Source organism: Cyprinodon variegatus, unplaced genomic scaffold, assembly GCF_000732505.1.
Source record: "Cyprinodon variegatus isolate N-32 unplaced genomic scaffold, C_variegatus-1.0 Scaffold122, whole genome shotgun sequence".
Taxonomy (NCBI): domain Eukaryota; kingdom Metazoa; phylum Chordata; class Actinopteri; order Cyprinodontiformes; family Cyprinodontidae; genus Cyprinodon; species Cyprinodon variegatus.
Window position 1 is genome coordinate 1,237,611 of NW_015150575.1, and position 20,102 is coordinate 1,257,712.

The following is a 20,102-nucleotide window of genomic DNA, read 5'->3' on the forward strand; positions in this document are numbered from 1 at the left end:
CAGAAGCCACCTTTTTAGTAAACACTGTTGTATTATTGGATCTAAGTTTAAACAAGTTTAAACACCCTTAGAGGGTCAATATTGAACGTTAGTGATCAAACAGCATCACTTAAACCAAGAAACACAGCAGACAGGTAAGGAGACCATTATGATTTTTAAAGCAGGTTAAGGTTATGAGTTAATATCCCAGCCTAGGAAGATCTATGAGTGCTACCTAAACCATAGTCTGAAAACTGAGAGTATAGAAAAAGTCACTGTAAGCAAGGAAGGCATCAATCATAGCATTACCCAAGAGTCCAAAGGTATCTCTTGGGTTCAGAGCCATATGGTCAGAAATATTATGGGGAAAAGAATGCAGAGTTCTAACGGACAGAAGGAAAACACATACATGGAGAAAGGCGTTCTAGCCAGATGAGATCAAATTGAAACTAAATAAACTGACTTGTAGTATAAATAAAAAACTATCTGATTCTGATTCAAACTCAGTTCAAAACAGAGCACTCACCAGAGATTAAACCTTAATATAACAGCCTGATCCTGAACATGAAGAAGATGAAGGAGATCATCTTCGACTTCAGGAAGAACCGTCCTAACTAGGGTTGCACCAATGCCACCTTTTAACCCAGATACCGATACCTGCCTGTGCAGTATTGTCCGATACTGATTCCATACCGATAACATCTGTTTTAATTTGACGTGTGCGTTTATATATGAAGAACTGCATACTGCTTGGATGTAAAATAATTGCCATCATGGCTTTGTCAAGCTGCTGCCTACCTTTGTGAAGCAGGAAAAAGACTAATACAAAGTAAATCCAGTAGAAGATTTTATTGCCTACATGGAATGGGTGACAATAGTTGAATAAAGTTTTGGCTTTCATAATGATATCGGTGCCCTATTTGTTGGTACTCACCCATACTAATACCAACCTTTTAGTGCTGGATCAGGCCCTGCCTGATGCTGGTATCAGTGACACAAGTCCTAACCACGCTCCACTGCTAAATCAACAGCACCAAAGTGCATGTACTTCTGCTGAGGATGAGGAGAGCCCACCTGCCCCCACCCATCCTCACACCCTTCTACAGAAGCACCATAGAGAGCATTCTGACCAGCTGTCTCACTGTGTGGTAAGGAGGCTGCAGCGCCTCAGGCTGAAAGAAGATGAGAAGAGTCTTGAGAACGGCAGAGGATCAGCGGGGCTCCTCTTCCCTCCATTAAAGACATTTCACCCCAGCGCTGCGTGTCCCGAGCCCTTAACATTATCAATGACCCCTCACCCCCCCACCATGGACTGTTCTCCCTGCTGCCCTCTGGGAAGAGGCTTCACAGCATTCAATACAGGTCCAGCCGCAACAGCTTCTTTCCCACCGCCGTCAGACTGCTGAAAAAAATCTCAAAATCATGTCACAGACTATGCATCAGACTGTTAACACCAAAAACACTGCATGATTACTGTCTGAAAGCTCCACCAAACAACATTTTGTTTTGTAAACTCTTTATACAAAATGACAATAAAAATTTGTCTAAGTCTTAATCCCACTGATAATCTTTTACACATCCCCAGTAAGTTTTTGGGAGCACTGAGATGCTCCCATCATGGCTGTGGTGTTTATGTAGAATCTGCAGGCAACATCATGAAGCATTAGAGCAACTCAATTTACTTAAACAATATTTTAATGATGTTAATCATCGGTCCATATAGGTTAAGAGTGTTAACATGATTATGAGAAACAGCCTCCAACAATGTTACAGATGAAGTACAGTCAGAGGGACACGGTCTTAAATATCCATAGAAAGACAACACAGTCAAAATAGATTTACTTCATCGAACCATTATTTTTTTTTTTTTATCTCCTTCATTTTTTGTTGTTCACAATAGTTACAAGACTTTTACCAGTACTGTATTTACATAGTGCAAAAGAAAAAAAAGAGAAAACCCTCACACATTACCTTTCAATTAACAAACACTTTGATGGAAGTCACACACACACACACTCATTCAGCGTACCTTTAATTAAACAAGAAATACTTTCTTTAATTCAAAGTGTGAAATGCACAGATATCCCTCAGAATATGGCCTTAACACACTGCATTTACATCTGCAAAAGTCTTTACTAAATTGGATTCCAACTGTTCACGTGTCTATAGTATTAAATGGCTTTAAAAACAGAATGATTGTTTTTTTGTTTTAAATACAACTCTAAATCTTTTTTCTTTCCTCTCCATTTAAACTTGTATTTACAGAAACATGTCCAAGAGTTTGTGTTAGACTGGTAACCTCACTGGTGGTCATAGTTGGGCGTTATAAAAAACAAAAAAAACAACACCCTGCTAATCCAATATTGAAGAGCCCCCCCGTGGTTTGTTTCAGGTCTTAGCAACTTAAAGGTGTATTTAGAGAATTATTAAACCTCAGGGTTGCCGGTAAACATTAGCCTGTTCCTCTGAACCAAAGATCTTTTAAATATATAGAAGGTAAAGTTTATATTTACCCTAAAAACATGTAAAATGAATCCTGAAATCTCAGTGTGTATATGATAGAAGAGATGTGTTGAAAAAGAAAACAAATAAGGAACACTTTTTTGTTTTGTCTTTATGGAAATCAAAGAGTTTACATTTCCAATCGATTGGAAAACCTCTAATACTTTCAACGAAAGGCAAGATCAATAAGACAAACCATTAAATGCTTTAGAGAACCAGAAACACAGGGTTATATTCACAAATTTTACTTAGCTTCTTAGAAGTAAAGTTATTTAAATCATCTAGACACAGGATGAGACACTGGTTGTTCAGACATTAAAACACTGCGGAGACCGATGGGTGGGAGCTGTTTTGGTTCAAACATGGAACCCCTGACACTTTAAAAGCAAATGACAAAACTCAATAGTTAATAAATGCATGGATCTCCCTCCCTCGTTAAACAAAAATAAATGAACAAACAAAAAAGGTATGTATATGTATATACATAGTTTAAGATAAAACCAATAAACAGCAACGTAAATCTAAAGCATGAGTCTGTAAAGCACACACACAAACACACGGATGAGTACAAAGAGCTGTAAACCTGTAGAGCTCTGGATGAAAATATATTCCCAAACTCAGGATCGCTTTCATCACTTACTCCCAGAAAACGTCTCTAAAAAGAGTTCAGCTTCAGAGGTGGAGAAAAAAAAAAGAAGAAAAATAGAAGAAAAAAAAAATAAAAAAAAAAATCAAGTTACCCCTCTGGATTCAAGTGTTGCAGGTTCTGGGCTGAAGTGAGAGCATCCTTGTTGTAGTGTTAGGAGTCGTTTGGTCTGTAAGCTGGTCAGATCTTTTTTTTTCCCCAAGTGTGTGTGAATGTTGGTCAATTGGTTGATTCCTGAGATAATGCCTGGTGTCAGGGGTCAGACACAAAGGATAGAGAGGGATGTAGAGGGGTGAGTGAGAGCCACAGAGGACAGAAATATTCAGTGCATGTAGAGAGAAAACCAGCGGAGAAGCTTCAGACTGTGGCTTTCTTAGCTTCCACCTGTTCTTTGTCCTCCACATTTGGCTCTGTGAGGTCTGTTGAGTCCAGATAATCTTCATCCCCACTCGGCCCCTTGTCTTCTTCTTCATCCTCCTCCTCCTCCTCTTCCTCTGTACTCTCTTGGCTTTTTCCCAGGTGCAGGTTTTCAAGGGTTTTCGAAACCCAAGAATCAATGCGACTGCTCAGAGTGGGCACTTCTACAGAAATAGGTTCAGGAGTGTAGTCTTCCTCCTCCTCATCCTCCTCCTCCGCCTCCTCCAACATCCCAGGAACCAGGGTGGAAGTGGTGGACGTGATAGAGGAGGTCAGCGGCCCCCTGCAGCTTCCATCCAACGAGCCCGTCTCTGTGCTTTGAGAAGCCAGCTCAAGTCGGTCGTCAGCCCGGACCTCGTCTCTGTCCGTGGTACCCTGCATTGGGGGGCCTGTCCTGCTCTGGGGAGCTGGGGAGCTGGCAGGGACGCTGCTGCTGCTGCTGCTTGCTGCTGGTGTTTCACTATTATTACTCTGGGAGGTTGTGGAGGCGGCAGGGCGACTTGCCTCCGTCTCTAGAGGCTCCAACGCATCTGAGGATTCCATCATACTCCTCCAATTAGTCTCTAGAAGAACAAGGAAAAACAGGATCTATTGGTTCAACATTTATAACTGAACAGGAGCGCTCTACTCTCATTAGAAATTGTTAACATGCTGACAAAATAATGTTTCTAAAAAAAGAAAAAGGTTTAAGATGCATTCTCCACTTGACATTTCAAGATGAAGGTATAGTTTTTAATTCATCTGTAATAAATGAATTAAAAGCTGCTTTAACATCTGATTAAAGTCTGTAATAATTGGTACACCAGGAGGTGGCGAAAAAGTTGACATAATGATTGCTGATAATATAAAATTCAGTAGATGATAGCGGTAGTTGACAAGCAACAAAACTTCCAACACTTTGCATAAAGTCTTCAATCTTTAGATTATGTATATATCTTACTGACCTTTAACAAATGAGTCTTAAAGCTGCAGTGTGTTATTTTCAGAGACATCTAATAGTCAGACTGCAGAGAATTGAACCTCTCCCCCACTGCTTCTCCACCTCCAACAGTACGGAGGCCATGATGGTAGGAAATGGCTTCTGCAACATCTGCATCACCCGTCTTATCAAGTGTTGACGAGGTTTTTGTTTACATAGATAAATTTATAAATTGTTTTTATCAGTTTGTGTAGGTTATAGATTATATATTGCCCTAACTGTCACCGTCACATTAGAGGGTATCTGCAATCTCTACGGTCACTAGTTTGGCATCTCTCAGCTACCGTAGGGCACAGATATCTGCCTTCGTAAATGTGACAGCTGCTCTTAATAATTATAAATAGCAATTGTTAAGGCGACATAAACAAAGTTTGAGACTTTCAGCTCATAGATGATAAAATTCATATGTACTGTATAATAAATTACATTTCTGTCAATAAAATCCCTTTAATTATTACACACTAGCATCGAATATAGATTGTTCATTATGCAAAGAGCAATTTGCACGTTTTTCTTCATAATGTGGGGGCCTCAGAGTGGCGGTGAGTCTGTTGCTGCATATCATATACAAAATCAGTGCAAGGCAGAAAAAAAAATAAAAAATCAGTAGTTTTAGTATTACGTTTGCTTATAATTAAAATAAGTTTAAATTTGAGAAAGTTTTTTTTGTTTTATTTTTTTTTTTATGAAAAATGAGGCGCAAATAGAGCATCATCATCTTGAAAAGCATGTTTTTCCTCCCCTTACTGTTCTTTCAACATTCAATGCAAGAACAATTTTCTTAAGTTTTAGCGTGGCCCTCAATGTTTCTGTTAGAGAAATTTTAAGCTTCTTTTCTCTCTTGTGATCTGGTAAAGATTCAGATTTCCAGCAAAATTGATAAAAAAAAAAAAAAAGAACTAATTAAGAATCAATCTCTACATGAATGCAAGTCAACATCAATAAGTCGACAAAATATGGTTAAAGTTAAAAGAAAATAGCCAATATAAGCATTTTTTAAAGAAGTTTTCATCTTCAGGTTCTGTATAAAATTCAAACAAAACTCATGCAATGAAAAGCTAGATGCCAGAAATGACCCATGAGCTCACCATACTCCTTTTCATTAACCTCTGAGATGGGCTCAGAGAAAATGGAGCAGAATGAGATGGCTGAAGCAGCCGAGTGGTTGCGTGAGTGGCCCATGTGATGTGGGACCTTCTTGTCATTTTTCAGAGCCTCCTCTGCCTGCTCCTGCTCCAGAGCAGACACCATGTCCTTGTAGGCCTTCCTCGCCTCCTCTGTCAAGGACACTAATTGGTCAAAGAGACCCTAAGAAAAAAAGAGAATAATATAAAGAAAAGCTAATTAAAAGACAGAAAACTTTTAAGGGGTTTAAGAAGTTTTAAGGAGGATAGCAATGCCCTACCTCAGCACCAGAGTAGTTAAAAATCCCTACGACGCTAACAGGCACCAGCTTGTTGACGCACCGTCCAAGAGCTTTTCTGCCCAAGGCAAACACAAACGGGATCTCCTGCTCTCTTGCCATGGCAATCACATTATACAAAGCTTCATCCAAACCACCTGCAACGCATAAAACAGTTGGAAAGTCAAGTCATCTCAACAACAGGTTGCAAAAACAAGGTAATTTGGCTTAGGAGCATTAAGTTCCCCCATTAAACCGCTGGGTTTGCAATGATTATTTACACAGCTGGTGTTAAAATCAACTCATGACTTTTGGAGTCACGATTTTTGCAAAGAGGGGATTTTATCTCATTAGCTTTGGCTTAGTTTAGTTGACATGCAGTCACATTTAAATGACAGAAAAGCTTACAGGGTAAAAACTAAAAAAAATATCTGATACTCCACTGACAAGATCACACCTGAAAATTATTATTATTCCGTCAAACATAGTTTAACCCTTTTGTCTATGTAGACACTCACCTTTGGCTTGGATCTTCTCACAGTTAGGAGAAATGATGACACACTTTATCTTCTGCAGCTTCATGTGCTTGGTCACCTCTCTGAGACCCATGACCAGCCGGCGTTTAGATTTGGCTTTGGTGGGATCCTTCTGGTAAACCCGCTCCTGGAAGCGAACCAGCTCCTGCAGCAGCAGAGTCACGCTCTCGTCGATCTCCTTACTCAGGACCTGGTTACAGTACCTGCAGAGGAAGAAAAAAAAAAGTTCTTGCCATGTTGATAGTAGGGAGAGGTGCTGCAATTAGTCATCTTTGTTCATGATGGTATCTATGATCTCATCCATCTTTTTCTTTAGATTAAACCTTAACTTAAAGAAAAAGTCTGATCTGCTCTACAAGAATACACATTTGTGGAAGCAGTCTATTCCACGTCTAACTGATTAAAGCTCACTAAACACATGAAATGACATTTTTTTTACAAAAAAGCATCACAATGGCAGAGTGGCAGAGTTTAGATTGATAAGGAAGGGCATTATATACATGTTTTTATTAATAAGAGGTGGCATGAAACAGAAGTTACTATTTTCTCAGCACCTCTGCCAGCTAATCCGCAGACTATCCATTATATAACAGATCACTGTCATGAAGTTACTTGTAAAGAAAGTCCACATTCAACCCTCTAGATTAAATCCTACAACATAGAACCAAAAAAATATTTCTGATCAGGCGTCAGGTCTGTTTTGATTCCTAACAGCTTTTTACTTAGTTAGCTTGTGTTTAAAAGGAGCTCAGACTGCCTTAAAGTGGTGCTCTGGGTCACATGACTCATTCAGTGACAGATCCGACCCTCACAAGTTACATAGGTGACTGTCACAAGAAGCGCAAGAAGCAAAAATAATTTAAGATACGATAAATTTAGCTGCTGCTTGGGTCAAAAGTTATTGTCGCCTTAGCAACGCCCATCCAAATCCTGACTAATCGCACAACTGTTCTTTGACATGCTGTAAGATAATACAAAAAAGAAAAAAAGGTCCTGCCCATATGGCAGGAACCTCCAAGAGGGCTGCAAGAAAAAAATAAAATAAAAGATAATTGTTTTTGCAGCTGTGAGAGCGAGAAAAAAGCTGGACTATGTAACAAGCTTAACTCTGGATCTGTGTGTGATTATCTTTAGACTCTGTAGCCAGCAGTTATTTTATTTCTAAATTACACTGAAGTGTGAGGGAAATGTCAATATATATGTAAATATAATTTTGATAGGGTCAAAAAGTAAATAAAGTGTATAAATACAAATCCTTTTTAGAAGTCACATGGAAATATCTCATGGCTGTAGTGGAGTTTATTTTCCTTTAGAGCCTCAGAAATGAGGCCTGCTTTTTAAATTTATATTCTGAACACTTATGGGTTTTTTCAATTTTAAATTGCAGATCATCAGCTTTATTTTCATCATCATCATGAACTTTATTTGTAGAGAGCTTTAAAATAGCTGAAAACAAAGTGCCGAACATAGCAAAAAAATAATGCTGAAACACAATAGATTCAAAGCTAAAGGTCAAGATGGTGTGATGTGAGGAACCAGTGTCCTGGCAGCTAGATCTTAGAGGAGGAGCTTAAGCTACAGTGGCCTTTTGGAGATTTTTAAAGAGAAAAAAAACACAGAAAGGGGTGGGCTGGGACAATGGGCCTTTAACTGAAAGTATGGAGGGAACAAAGCTGTGTTTGAGACGGCAAGCATCCAGTTTGCTAAGTGGCCGACATTTGTGCCATACTCCATTCAATTCTTTATTGTACTGTTCCTCCATTAGAGTCACCCACTGCTTCCCACTGCCAAGGTGTTTGCAGAGTAGGACACTAATTTGCTAAACCAACAAAAAGATGTTGCCACACAGTCATTATTTCCAGATATCCATATAAAAAACACATTTATGTCTACAGCTCTTTAAAAAAAAAAAAAAAACTTCACATGGTTGAGCAAAGCGCTGTGCAGGACTTACTCTCTGAAACGCCGGCTGTGGATCTTGGTGACGGCATTTGAAGCCATCGGACTGCCGATTCCAGAACTGGCAGGAGAACCCTGTGACACCGGGGTGATGCTGTATGGGGAGTTCTGGCTGGCCGGGGAGAGGGACGCATCGCTGGGCACGCTCAAGCCGTTTTCTGTATTGATGCGCATCAACAATATATTCATTCACAATTCACAAACATAACATTTCTTGTGTCACTAAATTTAGTTCTTTCCAATTGATGCATTAATGTTTCCAGTGTTGAGGGGAAGGACGAGCTGCCCTGGAAGGAACTGGGCTCACCTTCCTGTGAGGCAGGTTCACGTGAAAGATCATCTGTAAACTGGAGACACTCATCTCCATGCTCGTCATGGCCTGCAGACTCTTGTTCCATGCAAGACTTCCCTTTCTTCCCCTCACGTTCCTTTAGGATAATCTAGAAATACCAAAACAATGTTTTAGATACGTCCAAAAAGGAAAGTGCTGTCACACCAGCTATTAAGTTATTTAGTTTAATTTTCAAACCTTCTTAAGGGCTGTAGGGCGTTTGACTTTGGGAATCTCTCTCTCCTTCCCCCTCTTCACTCGTGGTGCAGTGGAATCCAGAGCGTTGTGTGGGGCTGAGAGGGCTTGTTGATGACCCCTCAGCATGGATGGCACATTGGTGGAGCTTGAGCTTTGGAAAGGGGTGGTCGTTCCAACTGAGAGAGGAAAGAATAAAAAAAGACTCCAAATGTTAAACTACTATGAGGAAATTACCTGAACAATTCCAAGATTAAAATGCAGAATTTCCATTGTTTGTTTTATTGATATCATTAAAGTATTTGAAACCTATTAATGAATGGATGAATACCTGTAAAAGATAGTGGTTTAGTATTTGTGAGCTGCCTGGCCTTCATAGCCTGCTGCTGCTTTTCTAAAGCAGCCAGCATATCTCCCAAGTCGAGCTCGACTGACGTTTTACTCTTCTTCCCTGCTGCTTTGGTGAACGCTTCCTAGAAGAGAGCATGCGAAACCAATTAAAGGCCACAGAGGAACAAAAATATCAGAGCACATGCAAGGACTAAAATCAGATGGTTATGTGCGTACCTGTAATTTCTTCTGCTCCATGCTGATTTCTGAATACTCCTGGGCCGTGGCCAGGGCAGCTGCCAGAGCCTTCTTCCTTTGGCTCTTAGCCCTCTTGGGAACGGAGGTAGTAATGGGAATGGGTGTCTGCACAATGTTGATTGGAGAGTTTTCTGGTAGGCCATCCAGCTGCAGCACAGAATCATACAGACTTTTGTTATTGAGCAGAATATTATGTTATTGAGCAGAAATGCTAGACACACCAAGTCCGGCGGAGTGATGTAATGATCTTTTAAAGATACTTGCCAGAGGTGTACCTTTTCCTACCAAATTAAGACTGATTAAAACATCCTACAGGAAATGAAGAATGGATTTTCATGGCATACAATTTAGAGCGATGTGACTTCAACCAAATTTATGCATAAGTTAATTTGAATAAATAAATCTATAAATCAAATCCAACTCTTTTCTGACTTACAATTAATTTGTTCTGTTTTCATTTGGGTCATGCATCACTGTAAACTCAGAGTTTTAAGTTTGAAAACAATTTAAAAGCAAGATCTTATCTCCTCCAGTGCTTGTCCAACATGATAAAAAGATGCTTGAACGCTTAGGTGTACCCAACACACAGCTGGAAACCTAGAGGATTTTCGCAAGATCTTTCCCTCACCAGATTTTTAGGCAGTTTAGGTTGAGTGTGTGTCTGAGCAGGTGCAGGTTCAGGTTTGTTGTTGCGTAGGACAGACCCTCCAGCTGCAAGATCTGGAAACTCGTCCTCATCCTGCAAAATACGTAGAAATCGTTTTAGTGCTGCATACCGTTCTTTCGGAAATAAGTGTAACTCGACAGAAACAGTAAATGGCTTCTCTAACCTCAAAGTAAAGTGGCTCTGGAGTAAGATCTGCACCAGTGACCACTGCCGGCTGAACTCTTTGTTCAGACTGGTTTGACGTCATGCGTCCTGAGTAGCCATTGTGGAAGTCCTGGAAGAAAAGCACAAATTTAAGGAAACAAAAAGTTTACCCATTTCTATCTGTGTATCTACTTGGGCTCGGAGATGATAAGATGAAAAGCGATTAAGAAACAATTTAAAAATCTGTTTACTTCTTTTTTTCCTTTGTTTATATGCCCTCTAGAACTTTTACCTGCAACAAATTTCTTTGTTCAGTAATCTTCCTCTGATCGGCTCGGTGGTACTGGCCATTTCTCTCCCTCCAGTGCTTTGGAGTAGCCTGTGATGCTACATTTACCCAGGCACCTGCTGGCAAGAAAATAAAATATAAAAATTAAAGACAAGCCTCCATTTATAACTACAGCTCTTATTAAAAATAGCAGGTATTAAAATTACCCTTTATGACACCTGTGTCAACTCCCTAGAAAAACAGAAAACATTACAATGTTACACAAAGTATTAGAATCAAGGTTAACAAAAATGATGAAACAAAATTAAACTGAAAAAAAGAAACAGCTCAACATCCCATGAAATTATTAAAGATTAGGTGGAAAAAATGTGACATCAGTTCTGTAATAAATTCTCATTTCTTTTATAGCTCGATCTAATGGCTTAAACATTAATAATAATAAAATCTACCATTGGTGCAACTGCATTCTCTGGAGTTCGCTGTGTCCCTCCGGTCGCCTGATTGTGTTTGGGACTGCAGTAGCCACTGTCGCTGTCTATATCAGCCTCACTGGCACCCTGCTCGTTGTAGCCTTCTGCTGGGTGGGAAGGTCGTCTTCTCTTCGTGCGATTGTTCCACATTTGTGGGCTAATGCGCTCAGCAGCACAACGCCCTGACACCTCACCTGGGAAATCTGAAGAAAAGGTCATGGGAATAATAAAAAATAATAATAATAATATTCACACATACATCACAGAGAACCTTTAAATAAAATGAGACTATTTTTCATCGAAGCTGTGAAGATTTGATCCATCTCTACTGACTAATAATGACACATGATTAGAAAACCCCAAATAAGTTGCTGAACTTTTTGCATCCTCATGAGTGGCACACAGGTTCACTTCTCAGACTGGAATGTCAGCAATCCAGTTTTTCTAAAGCTTAAGCAGAGGCATTGTCAACATCATCGATACCAGTAAGAGCAGCGTCAGACACCATTTTACTGGCATGGAAGACTCCATGCAGCTATCTTTATCTTTAAATAACTCTGGAATCTTGCCACCTCATGCTCTGATCAGCAAAGGGACTAACAAAGAGATTCTCACATCATGATAAACTCCAGTAAAAATACAACCAATTTCAAAGTAGAAATTTTTAATTTTAAAACAGAACATGTATGCAAACGATGCAATTGATTAAAAATTCAGAAATGCAAGCATATTTCCAACTGAAGCCACTTATTTGATTGAAAATTTAAGATGCAGCAGCAGAATTTAACCACTTTGCCATTCTGCTTGTGTCTGAGTTACATAAGCCTTTGAAACCTGCGTTATTACCTCCAACAAGGAGGTTATGTTTTAAGGACAGTTTTTGTGTGTTTGTCTGTCTGTGTACAGGATAACTGAAAAGTTATGAATGGATTTTAATGAAATGCTTAACGAAAGTAAAAAATCCATGACATTTTGGCGATGATCCACATCATAATCTGGATACAGGGATGTTTTAAAAGTTTCTCTAATATTGTGAAATAGGGAGATTTGGCTTAACAAGCAGCTTCTCCCTAAACCAAAGGGAGGCAGCAGTGAATAATGACAGCTTCAGCAACGGACTGGTATGTTACTGAAGACAAAAACAAAAGAAAAGGGGATGCTGCTGCAGGATCAATTGCAAACTTTTTTTTTTTTTTTTTACAAGAGGTGCACCTCCTGTTAAGGACAAATTCATTAAAATTTGGTAATGATCCAGATCACGTGCGAGTTTTAGCTATAGGTCTAAGTCACACTTTGCTGCTTGGTGAACGTCGGCGCTCTCCGAGTGCTTTTATAGGTATTTGGGTCGTCAGCCTACAGTCTTACCAGTCTGTTGTGCTGCATCCACCAACATAACGGTCTTGGTCCGACCATCAGGCGTTAATGTGCACACCTCTTTTTGCACAGCTATGTTTCTAGCAGGGAGCCGGCGACCTCTTGAAGGCTGGCAGATACCTAAATGTGGCTGCTGGAAAAAGTAAAAAATAGAGACAGTTTTCTTAGCAGAGCTAAAAGAACATCTGTGCTGTAACCAGAAATAGAAAAACAGTTGAACTCGTCTACCTTGGTAAGAACATTAGATCGAGGCATGCCTCTTCCTCTCTGGCTGGCCATACCATACGTAGGCCCCAGTGGCAGAGGCCTTTCCCCGACATCCGCGGACACGGGGCTGACCACTCCAGCTTGAACTGGACTTGGATATGTCCCAGGGAAGGGCTGGTAAAAACCCATGACAGGAGGACATGGAGCAGGCATGATCTGGTAGTAAGCGTAGTCATTAGAGACAGGTGGCTGTGGGGAAGACAAGATGGGGTAGGCCAGGTATGGACCTCCGGGGCTGGGGTTGGGCTGCGGCCAGCGCAGCTCCCCTCCGTTGTACAAAGGATGCTGCCTGTAGAGAGGAAAACATTTATTCTGTTTGGTTGTTTCTAGTACATTAAAAATTACAACATGTATTTATCAAAGGTTGATTGCACAAGCGTAAAAGAAATATTTCTAATAATACCCCATGCATGTCTTTATAATTTCCTGACACTATAACATTTTCCTTTCTCCATTCAACACAGTTGATTCTTAAGGCTGTTTGTCAGTTCATGAGAGTGATTAGGACTGAATCCTCTGTGCGTGTGCATGGGAGAGATGCACCGAGACTCATTTGCAATGAGAGAACAAGGACGCTTGTAAAGATGGACCACAAAAAAAATCAAGTACACTTTAAATTCATCACAGACTCCACACAAAAGAAAAAAAAAACTAAAAAAATGTTGGTCATTGTGATAAAAATGGCAAAACTGGAGTCTGCTGGTGAAGGAAGAGTAAATAATGGAAAAGCTTTCAACAAGGAGGGAGCTCAGATGTGCTCCATTCAAAACAATGTTTATATTTATAAGCAGAGGGGGGCAAACTTTTGCAAAAACTCTGAAACTTGTGCTATGCACTTTTAAGGATATAGATGGAATAAAAATGTATTTTGTATAAAATAAAAACAAACAAAAAACTATATACCCAGTTACCAGACAAGTCCCCCCCCCCTAATTTAGACATTTAATATACCACAGGGTAGAAATGCTTTTCCTAGACGGCTGTTCCTGGTTTTCTTTAAGTTGTTAAATTCCCCATTCGGTTACAACACACAGAGTCATTCACTCAGATACATTTCAGTCCAACGGGAAGTCCCTTTAGGGATCAAAGCATAGCCCTCACCTTTATTTTAAATTCAACTCAGAAAGTGAATCAAAGTACAGACTGTTGGTTGGCTGATGGATCAACAGGGTGAAACTATTTAGGAGTGTTTAGTTTTTTATGGTTTTCATGGATGGGGGAAAACAGACAAGTATTCAGTATTTGGCTACTGATTAAGAAACAAATGTTGAAATTATAGCCATTTCTCTAAAGCTATGGAACTTTTGGAATCAACACAAGTCCAGGATAAGCAAGGCTCAGATTCCTTTGACTGCAGTGGTCAACATCCATACAGTTCCTCTGCTTGGTTTGTTACAGCTGCGTACATAGTACATGCAAATGCTGATAAGAATCCACATGACATTTCCACAGTCAAAGACTACTATAGTGGGCATTTCCTTGAATTCAAATAGTGGGGAAGGAAACAAAGAAACGGATGTGTGCAGGATCTAGACCATCACTGGGGACAAAGAAAGAGCTGCTGGAAACATTACAGTTTATTTTGGTTCAAAATAAACAAAACTAGTGAGGTTTCCAGTTTTAATTACAGCTATCTTGGAGAACGGAGGAATTCAAAGTTTTTAACTTCATTTAATGTTTGAACAATCTAATCAAAATCTCATTCTGAAAAGACCACCAGGACACAATGTTGTTTTTATAGCAGCAAAACAAGTCTGTGAGAACATTTTCGAAGCATCGTTAATAAAGAGCTCTAAGGTCAGCCCTTTCAGGACTTAGAGTTGAAACTATATATAACCCTGAATGAAAATGCTCTGGTGCTTTCAGCACATGTTTGACTCTGTGTAGAGGTTTCATTCAATGTCCTGTACCCCACAGTGACAGCTGAACAGTACCTGTTGGGTTGGTTTTCCTGGACGAAAGGGTAGCAGGTGATGAGGTAGCTGGGTATGGGTGCGGTTTCCACCCCTCCGCTGCCGCCTCCTATACCGACACCCCCTCCTCCTCCCGCCTCGCCGGAGAGACTCATGCTGACCAGTGATCCTTCAAAACCTTTCTTCTGTGGGATAAACGGTTCCACTTCAGGTGAAAGCTTCACATCCTGCACAGACACAAAAATGCAGCTGTTGCTGTTAAATCATCACAGTCACGCATTTATCATATGAGAAAGAAATAAGGCTTTTTTTTTTTTTGTTTGAAATTAGCAGAGCTTGGTTTGTCAATTTGCTGACAGATTACTACATTGCCAGCCTGCTTATAGTACAGTGCCTTTTTTAAGCGTCACTAAACAGTTGATGGGCAAATATGACAAAATAACAAAACATAATTATCATATATGCTGCACCGACCAAAAGTCTTAAGCTGTTCTTCAATTCAAAATATTTGGCACCTAAGGGAACTGATTAAAATGTAATCCTTTAAACGTTTGAAACCCAGACTTTCTGCTGAACTTTCAACCTTGCTTAGTGTGGTTCTTTTTTTTTTTGCAGTTAAATGCTTCAAGGACTGCTCTCTGTATAAAAGTCTGTGTAAAAATATATACTGCAAAGCAATACCTAAAGGAACGATCTAAAACCATTTTAGAATGCTGAAAAAACATCACTGGAGGTAGACAACCTAAAAATATCAAAATAAAATATTTTTCTTGAAATAAAAAACAAAAAGAATAGCTCTATATTCTATGTGCATTTAAGTTTGCAATTTCACAGTTATAAAAAAAAAGGTAGGAAAACATTTGTTACAGTATCACGCAGCATAAGAGAACAGGTGTTTGAGACATTCTGTGCCAAGACCTTTCAGTTTATAACTTTAGTGTCAGCTAGAACCACTTACGCTATAATCATAAAAACTTACGTAACATGACAATAAAAAAAACATTGTTTTATTTTTCTCCTACTAGGACTGAACATCTGTTTTTTTCCCATGACGCATAGCTGCCAAAATTTAGTACAATAAATAACAAAATAAAAAAAACTTTGACACGAGGAAAACTAAATACCTAAGTAGAGTTGAAAATTTGAAGAAAAATTGTAGCCCGTCTGCAATCAACATCTCTTCATATTTGGTCAAATGATTCAAATAAAAAGATGTGCAGAAAAGAAATAAAATAAAAACATAACCAATGACTGCGGCTTTCCCCAGATAACAGGAGAAATGTTTGAGCTTTTAATAGATATCGTAGTCAGGTAAGGATCTACATGTCAATAAACACAGGTGGACTGCTGCTTAATAATGCTAGCTGTTTTATCTGCTAAAAAAATGTCAAGACCCCTGCAAATGTCAACTCTGCGAATGTAAAACAGAAAAACCCTGTTTTAGCCTGATGGCCAACTAACAAACCACATGACATTATCTCTGCAGTAAATAATGATGGCCCACAGGAAAAGGCAAGAAATAACTTTTCGACTATAGTTCTTCATTTATGAAACAATAGAATCAGTTACAGGCAAAACTGTTGCATTGAAAGCTAAAATAAAACTTGTCTTAAAAGTAAGTAAACTCCTAAAATGTTTAAATATAATTAATTATACATTTTTAATGGGACAAAACTGAAGATGATATTTCTATACCAAGTAAAGTCTGTGTACAAAGAGTTGCAAATTAGATGTCTCTTCAAAATAAGGCCCGCATAACGCATCAAATTGGTGTGGATGGCCTTTGTTCAAGAATAAAACCTCTTCTAAAGACAGGTCACTAGAAAACCCGCAAACGGTTTCCTGAAGACAAGCAATTACTGGAACCAACTCCTGTGGTTTGATGAGACCAAGATTAACTTATCTGGCTCTGATGGCGTCAAGCTTGTATTGCTAAGAACGGTTTGTCTAGTCTACAGTCCTTCATGGCGGCGGTGATGTCATGAGCTAAACTGTTTGAGGAAATCATGAATGTCAATTTGCACTGAATAAGAGCATTACCGCCTTCCTCAGAAAACACCTCCAAGATGATCACTGACTTGCTAAAGAAACTGAGAGAAAGGGTGCAGAACTGGCAAAGCTTGTCTCCAGACCCAAATCCTTTTGGTTACTTGTAAAACCTCCCCAGACAGAAGGTTTGGGAGCACAACGATTCCAAGGGGAAACTGTGATGCTCTACAGAACTCCATACTGAGAAATTAAGCCAGTCCAGGAAAATAATGGGAGCTTTGGGAAATACTGACACTTAGGGCCCAATTTGAAAATTAATGGTTGTATGTCAGGTTATTTAAAGAGGACGGTAAATTTGAATAGTTTCATAAGCTATGCAAAAACTATAGAAACAACTATATTGTATCAAATACAACATAAAAATAAAATACAACTTTGATACAACTATGTTGTATCAAAGTTTCCTATGTTTAGTTTTATCCCAGAACATGAGGGCTGAGAAAAGAAAAGAAAAAGCCGATCAAACCAGATTTTATTGAAATTGATGGGCAGGATTTATTCTTTTTACTTATTGTGTACAACTGTTTTTTATCTTTAGGAGGTTTTATTTCATAGCAATGTAATTAAAGAAAAGACTGTAATTAACATACATTACAAATTATTTATCAAATTTGAGAAATGACCAAAACTCTAAGAGCATTACATTTCCTAAAGCTTTTCTCTCTAGATGATGCTACCACTGAAATTTTTCATTTTACAGAGATAGAGGAGGTGAAAGGGTTCAGTGTACAAAGATGTCCCCTCTCTCTGAAACCGTGGTTGGCTTGGATGAATAGAGTATCAGTGCAGCCACTGGATGTTGCACAGACAGCTATTGTCTCCCACTGTTACTGGGTGGTTTTTTTCACTTTCCCTTAGGTGACTCTCTTACATTGCAGTGAAGATAAAAATGGAACCTGTTCTGCCAGATCCATCAAGACGCCAAAACTAGATTTAAGAACTGAGATTTCTTCAAACCTCCCAAACCCAACATACAGATGGTAGTCTTCAAATCCAAAGCGATACGGCCATAGGGTTCACCAGTACTAAAGCTCTAGACTTTTACACTCTTACACTGTTCTTGATAGTTTGCTGTTATAGGATTAGGTTTGAGAGGATAAGGATGGCACAGTACCACAAGATAAGCTAATTATTCAATAGGCCGTCACAGACTCCTCATGTTAATTCTGAAAAGCAGGCAGGGGTGGAAAAATCTGACCATCGACAGATGTGGTCCAAGGATTCATCTTTCCATTAAACCATGAGTGCATTTGTGCTTTTGTGTTAGTGAGAGGGTCACTGAGAAAAGCTGTGATTGTTAAAAGGACAATGAGATCACAGCCAGATGTTCATCCGACGGGGCTGGCAGAACCAAGCTAAAATAGCTGGGTTTCTGTGCCTATTTATCCAAGCATTTGTTTACAAACCAGGGCTTAAAAAGCAAAAAAAAAAAAAAAAAGAAAGACATTTGATTCTGCACTGAGAGCAGGGTGGCCTTTATAGAGGAAAGAACAGCTAATGCTCTGCAGCTCAGCACATTTCTAGAGTAGCTGGGCTTGGTGTTTATTATTATTACAGGGAATCTTGAATACAAAAATAAAGTAGATTACTTAAGTGTTTTATTAACTAGTGCCACATTATCTAGGACCTGTTGCCTTCTGGAAATCCAGGATGCTTCCTTAGACCATTTTGCACGCATTCAGACTCTTTGTTATTCCAGTAAATCTAAGCTTTTCAATTTTCAATGTAGAAGTTATGTTAATCAATTAACTTTTATTCCAACCAAGTTAGCATCCAACATACAATGTGAAATATTTGAAGTAAATATGAACCGACTTCCTTTCTTCTGGGTCTATTGTGAAGTCACATAACACTGCTATGGAAGATTTAAGCTCTACTGGTTAGTTTAAAACGGGAGGAAAAATCCAATCGCAACCAAAGTGGACTCTCTGCATAGCTGAGATCTGTAAAGGAATGACAGACACGCAGAAGAACCAGACATTCCTCTTCTTGATGCTCCACGCATGAAACGTCTCCGCCTCTCATGACAAAAACACTCATGCATACATTCCTGTCCGACTGAAACCCATCAATTCTGTTCCCTCTTTAGCCAATTATTGCCACAAAAGTTCAATAAAATAGGACGAATCACTTATTTTTTGTTACTAATTGAACACAGAAGCACTCGCGTCCTATGACAGCTGATTGAGTTAGCTTCTGCTAGCCAACGATGCTAACAAGCAATCGAGAATGAACGAAAGGCGAAGGAATGCGGTCACAACAATCGCTGATTATTACGTAAAATAACTTAAAACAATTTCGAGGTTGCTCAAAAAGAAAAAATAATAAAGGCGTTATGAAGTATTTAGTTTTGGCTCTTTGTATGTTAGCTTGTTTAGCTGTCGCCTATGTCAGAAAACAACATAACCATTAGCTTGGTTAGTAAATTAAAGTGAGCCTTTGGACGCTACAAAAAGTCAAGACGCCATTTGTATTAAGAATAATAGAGTGGTTACCCCAGGGAAGCTGAAAATGTCAACGTTTAGGAGTCAGTTACCCCAGGCTGACGTTATCCCGTTTCTTTCCACGGGCTAAAGCGTTAGCTGAACCCAGGGAAAACAGAGCAAATTAAACCCTACCTTAATGTCACCAGCGTCCATGTCAGTCACCGACTCCACCGCAGACCGTCATTGATCACAACCCAGAAACTGTCAGGACGGAGCCCATTTTACTTTCTTCATTATGAATAATATCAGCCGATAGAACCCGAACGCGACTCGCTTTTCACGGGAGCTCCAACGTTAACTGTTGCTGCTGCGTCAGCTGCGAGCATGTAGCGCTGGCTGGCTACAAAGGGAAAACTGCTGTCGGTGAGGAAATGGGAGGGGATCGGCCTCATTTCCCAGCCGGCGGGTCAGCCGGGATAGGAGGTGTTAGCGTCTTATTTTAAATTGCACATGAACCTGCCTATTGCTGACATTCAGCAGGATTTTCCGCACCTCTGACGCATAAATATAACACTGTTGGGTAACGATTTATAGCAAACATTTCCCGAATTCAAAAATTTGATAAACTGGATTACCGAAATCCTATTTTAGCAAAAACCACTTAAGCCTCTCACATGAAGAGCTAAAATCTCACTGTCTGATCGGGTATGATTTGACGTAATTTACAGAAGAGGATTAGGGCAATTGAAAAAACAAAAAAGTTAACTTTTACATTTTATTTCAGAATATTATGAGAACAAAGTCAGATTAAAGTCAGCATTCTGACATTTTTCCCATATTAAACTGAAATATTTAAAAATAAGTCAACTTTTTATTTTTTCAGTGGCCCTAATCCTCTTACGTAGTAACTCTTTGTGGGACACAGTAGATTGTTTTCTCTTTTCAAAACTAAACCCCCTCGCACGTCAC

General features: G+C 39.3%; 1 protein-coding gene across 3 annotated transcripts; it reads right to left on the reverse strand.

Moving 5' to 3' along the window:
- Positions 1-2,225: 2,225 nt before the first annotated feature.
- On the reverse strand, positions 2,226-19,530 carry secisbp2l (SECIS binding protein 2-like). Of its 3 annotated transcripts, none has more exons than XM_015375635.1 (18): positions 19,326-19,530; positions 14,680-14,885; positions 12,707-13,034; positions 12,470-12,608; positions 11,084-11,307; positions 10,841-10,865; positions 10,638-10,753; positions 10,365-10,475; positions 10,163-10,273; positions 9,514-9,681; positions 9,278-9,419; positions 8,950-9,125; positions 8,728-8,860; positions 8,416-8,578; positions 6,444-6,664; positions 5,929-6,083; positions 5,612-5,831; positions 2,226-4,107 (listed from the first exon to the last, which is right to left on the reverse strand). In XM_015375635.1, the coding sequence occupies exons 1-18, from the start codon at positions 19,344-19,346 to the stop codon at positions 3,485-3,487; spliced, it is 3,282 nt and encodes a 1,093-aa protein (XP_015231121.1). In that variant the 5' UTR covers positions 19,347-19,530; the 3' UTR covers positions 2,226-3,484. The 3 variants fall into 3 exon arrangements, with proteins under 3 accessions (XP_015231121.1, XP_015231120.1, XP_015231119.1); XM_015375634.1 differs by having other exon boundaries at positions 10,638-10,750; positions 12,470-12,611; XM_015375633.1 differs by having other exon boundaries at positions 12,470-12,611.
- Positions 19,531-20,102: the final 572 nt, after the last annotated feature.